The sequence below is a fragment of the Trichechus manatus genome, unplaced genomic scaffold (assembly GCF_000243295.1).
Source record: "Trichechus manatus latirostris isolate Lorelei unplaced genomic scaffold, TriManLat1.0 scaffold00057, whole genome shotgun sequence".
NCBI lineage: Eukaryota > Metazoa > Chordata > Mammalia > Sirenia > Trichechidae > Trichechus > Trichechus manatus.
This window is the reverse complement of record NW_004443993.1, coordinates 849552-853470: the sequence shown is the minus strand read 5'-3', so window position 1 is coordinate 853470 and position 3919 is coordinate 849552. Positions and strand designations below refer to the sequence as shown.

Genomic DNA, 3919 nt, shown 5'->3' with positions numbered 1-3919 from the left:
TTTTTTTTTTTTTTCTTTTTTGTTCCTTGCAGCAGAAGCTCCACAGACGTTTAATACAAACACCGGGTGGGGTGGGGGAGAGAGAGCTGGACAGTCAGATGGGGCCACGGCCGGACACCAAACGCCGGGACACAGGGAGAAGGCAACTAAAGCTAAAGTCGGGGTTTGCAATTCTCAGTTCTGACTGGGCCCTGGGGGTGGGGGGCGGTGGGTGCGAGGGCTCCCGGGGGCTCTGGCCTCCGGCTTCTGTTGGAAATTTTTAAAAAGAATGAAAACTAGGGGGATGTAAAATCCAGACAGAAGCCAAGGCTGGGCCAGGCTCAGGATGGGGGCTACGTCCACCACCCTCACCAATCTGGAAAGACGGGAAAACCCAACAAACCAAAAACGGGTGACAAGTGGATGGGAGGGAGCGTGGGGCAGGGACCCTGGGCCCGTCCACCCTGGGCCTGGCGGGCATGGTGGGTGCTTGCTGTGGGGGAGGCTCAGGGCTGGGCCGTCCCCTCAGCTTCATGGGCCACGGCCTTGGCCCAGGGAGGCTTGGCCCCAGGGACAGAGGGTCCTTTGGCCTCAAGTGTTTGGGGGGGGGCAGCTCCCAGCCCACCGTGATGCCAAAGTGGAACGAGGTATCGTGTGTCTGGATGCGTGGACGCTGTGTGTGCACGCCTGTGTTCGTGGGCGGCAGGGAGACCACTGATGATCCAGGAGAGAACTCTGCAGAGAACCTGGGGCAGGGGCTGTGGCCGGAAGTGCCGGCTGGCCTAGCAGGAGGAAGTGGAGGGGTGGGGTGGGGGGTGGGACCTTTTGCTTGGGCCTGATGCTGTGGGCCTGTCTGTGTATCCCTGGGTGTTGTGTTTGTGTGTCTACACGTATCTGTCTCCACACTCACGTGTCCATGTGTGCCCGTGTTCACGTGTATCTGTGCTTACCCATGTCCACGTGTGGCTGGGTCCACATGTACCTGTATCTGTGTGTGTCTGTGTTCACATCTGCCCATGTCCATGCGCGTCCAGGTCCACATTTACGTAGCCCCACACCTCCATCTCCTTCTTTCTCTACGTTCATCGAGGCCCCTGTGTCTCAGTAGGGCTAGTGATTCCTAAACGTGTCTGGGGTGTGTCTCTGTGTTTGTCTGTGCTGCTGTGCATCCCTGGGGCGTGAGGGTGGCCTCTGCGTGCCTCGTGTGGCTGTAGTTATTGGGTGGCCCTGTGGACCCCAGCCCCTAAGCCCTGCTCCCTGCCCCCTGCCCCAGTTGGTAAACATAACCTGCCAAAATATTTTCTTTTTTTTTTTTTTTTTTTTTTTTTTTTTTTTTTTTCAAGTTCAAGAATCCCCAGTAAAAATTCTCCACGAGGTCTTTTTCCCTTTTTACAAAAATAGAGTTTTTCTTCCCCTCCCACCCCCCCTTTTTTTTTTCATTTTGTTTCTGCTTCCAGCCCCTCCCCCTCTCCCCACGCTCCACCAAGGGGGTCTGGGCCATTGATGCCCACACCCCTCCTCACACTTCTCTTTGTTGGGGATTTTTAAACCTGTTCCCCCCAAGGCCCTCTGAGATGTTTGGGGGCCTGGACAAGGGGTCCTGGGGGGAACCCCCAGTACCTCCCAAGCCACCCATGGAGGGTGGTTGAGGGTGGGGTGGGGGCACATCTCTGCTTTCTTTTTAGCCGAAAAAAGAAACAAAAACCTCCGCCATGAACAAAACCAAGACGAGAGAGTGAACAGCCCAGCATGGGGTGGGGGCAAGAGACGGGGTAGGGGACCCCAGGCACCCCCATTCCCTGCAGACCCTCCCGCCCCTGAGTGCTCACCCTGTGGCTTCTGCAGGGACGTGGGGCCTTGCGTCGTCCGTGGTCTGCCTGCGCTGTCTCTCTTGGGCCCCTTCTCTCTCTGTCTCTCTCTCTGCTGCCCGGGGAGGGGTGGGGAGGGCGGGTGGGCGGCGGCGGCTCAGGCCTTGTGCTGTTTGCTGGTCTTGAAGGAGACCTGCAGCACGCGCTCGCCCAGGCGGTAGCCGTTGAGGCTGGCGATGGCCATGGCCGCCTCGTCGTAGTTGGTCATGGTGACAAAGCCAAAGCCTTTGCACTTGTTTGTGGTGAAATCACGGATGACCTTGACGTTGGTGACTGCCCCGAAGGGACCGAACAGCTGCCACAGCACACTCTCGTCCGCCTCCGGTGACAGGTTGTACACGAAGATGCACCAGCCGGCGCCCGCCGCGCCGCCTGACAGGCCCACGCCCGCAAGGCCGCTCATGCCGTCTATGGCGATGGGCGAGAACCTGGCGATGAGCGACAGGGGACTACTTTGGGGGTCACGCGGGCTCTGCCCTGACCCCCAGCATGTCCCCGACCCCGCTGTGACCCTGCGACCCCTGATATTGTCATGACCGTGGCCAAGTCAGAACTTTGGGACTGTGTAGTGGCCTTTGCACCTTCCAGACCCTGCCATGGCCCCGTGGTTCCTGACCCTATAATCCATGACTCTGCCCTGACTCCATGATCTCCGTCCTGACCCTGATCTCGAGCCTAGCCTGTAGCCCTGTCTCAACCTCTAACCCTCCCTGAACCTATATGCCTCAGCGCATGATCCTGCCCTGAGCCCCAATCTACTCCTTGCGCCCACGACCTACCAGGTCCTTGGCCTTGTTGATCCCAGCCCCTCACCCTCCCCTGACCTTCACCCTTCCCTTAGTACATCTTCTTACCCCACTCCTGCCCTTGACCAACTCTGACCTCGCCTTGACCCCACCCTTGGCAACCCTGCCCCACTGTCCCACTGGTTACCCTGACAGCTCCACGTGGCTGAGGGCCCACCCTGGAAGAGCAGCACGAGGAGACAGACGTGAGCATAGCAACTCCCTCCCGCTGTTCAGGTCACCTCCTCAGGGCGGCCTCCTCTGATCCCTGAAAAAGTGGCCCCTCTAGTCCCTCTAATCCTCACAGGCCTTGTCCCACTCAAACCCCTGAGCACCAGCACACATAGCTCCATCTTCCCTGCAGCGCTTTGTTCTCTGTGGGGCTCCAGCACCAAGTGCAGCAGCTGGCACACAGTAGGTGCTCACAAGGTGTTTGTTAAGTGAATGAATGAATGAAAGGACCAAACTGGCCAGGCCACATTCCTTGCAGGCTCCCACGCCCTCAGGACAAAACCACTCATGACCAGAACTGCTCGGCCTTGGCCACACGGAGCTAACTGCTCCATCCTTCTCTCAACCTTTGCATAGGCCATTCTCGCAGCTAGGAGCTCCGTTCCACTCTGCTCCTTGTCCCCAGGCCTCACATGGGTCGGGGTCTCCCCTGGCCTTCACCACCGCTTATGCTGCCCCCTTCATGGCCCTGATCACTGTTTCTTTATTCTTCCCCACTGGACGGGAATCATTAATAATATCAACAACAATAGCAATAATGGCTGCCTTTTACTGAGTGCTCACTGTGTGCCAAGCACTGTGCTCAGGCAGGCTATATTCCCTTCAGTCACTTAGTCTGCACAAGGACCTGGCCACGCTGGAGCCCCAGCCCCAAGCCAAGCACTGGCACGCAGCACGCACTCAACAGCTTGCTAGGGAATAAACACAGGGACCGTCACAAGGTCAGGGAGAAAGATGACGATGGGGACCTCAGTCCACCCCTGACCCCTGGAGGGAGGGGGTCATTCTGTGACCCTGTGCAAAGACAATCAACAGTGGGGGTGAAACTCGGAGGTGGACATGAGGACCCTGAGGGTGACACCCCGGCCTGCACTGAAATGGAAAGGAGGACCGGGGAGAGGTCCAGGTCCCTGCCCCCCTCTTGGGAACTTGTCCCACCCTCCAGGTCGGCTATGCCTGTTGTCCCCACAGGGGTCTGCAACTCAATGCAATTACACTGTCTTCCAGGGCTGAGGCTGAGGTACGGAAAGAACCTAGGTCTGCCTGACGCCAAAT

General features: G+C 58.2%; 1 protein-coding gene across 3 annotated transcripts in view; it reads right to left on the bottom strand.

Annotated features, from left to right (window-relative positions):
- Positions 1-1944: 1944 nt before the first annotated feature.
- The window catches only part of ELAVL3 (ELAV like RNA binding protein 3), a 7930-nt gene continuing 5955 nt past the window's right edge, over positions 1945-3919 (bottom strand). The window contains exon 6 of one of the 3 annotated variants that reach the window (XM_004378318.3): positions 1945-2299. In XM_004378318.3, coding sequence (XP_004378375.1) covers positions 1945-2299 — 355 coding nt within the window. Of the gene's footprint in view, positions 2318-3919 lie in introns of all 3 variants that reach the window. The other 2 variants (XM_023733096.1, XM_004378317.1) reach the window with 2 other exon arrangements.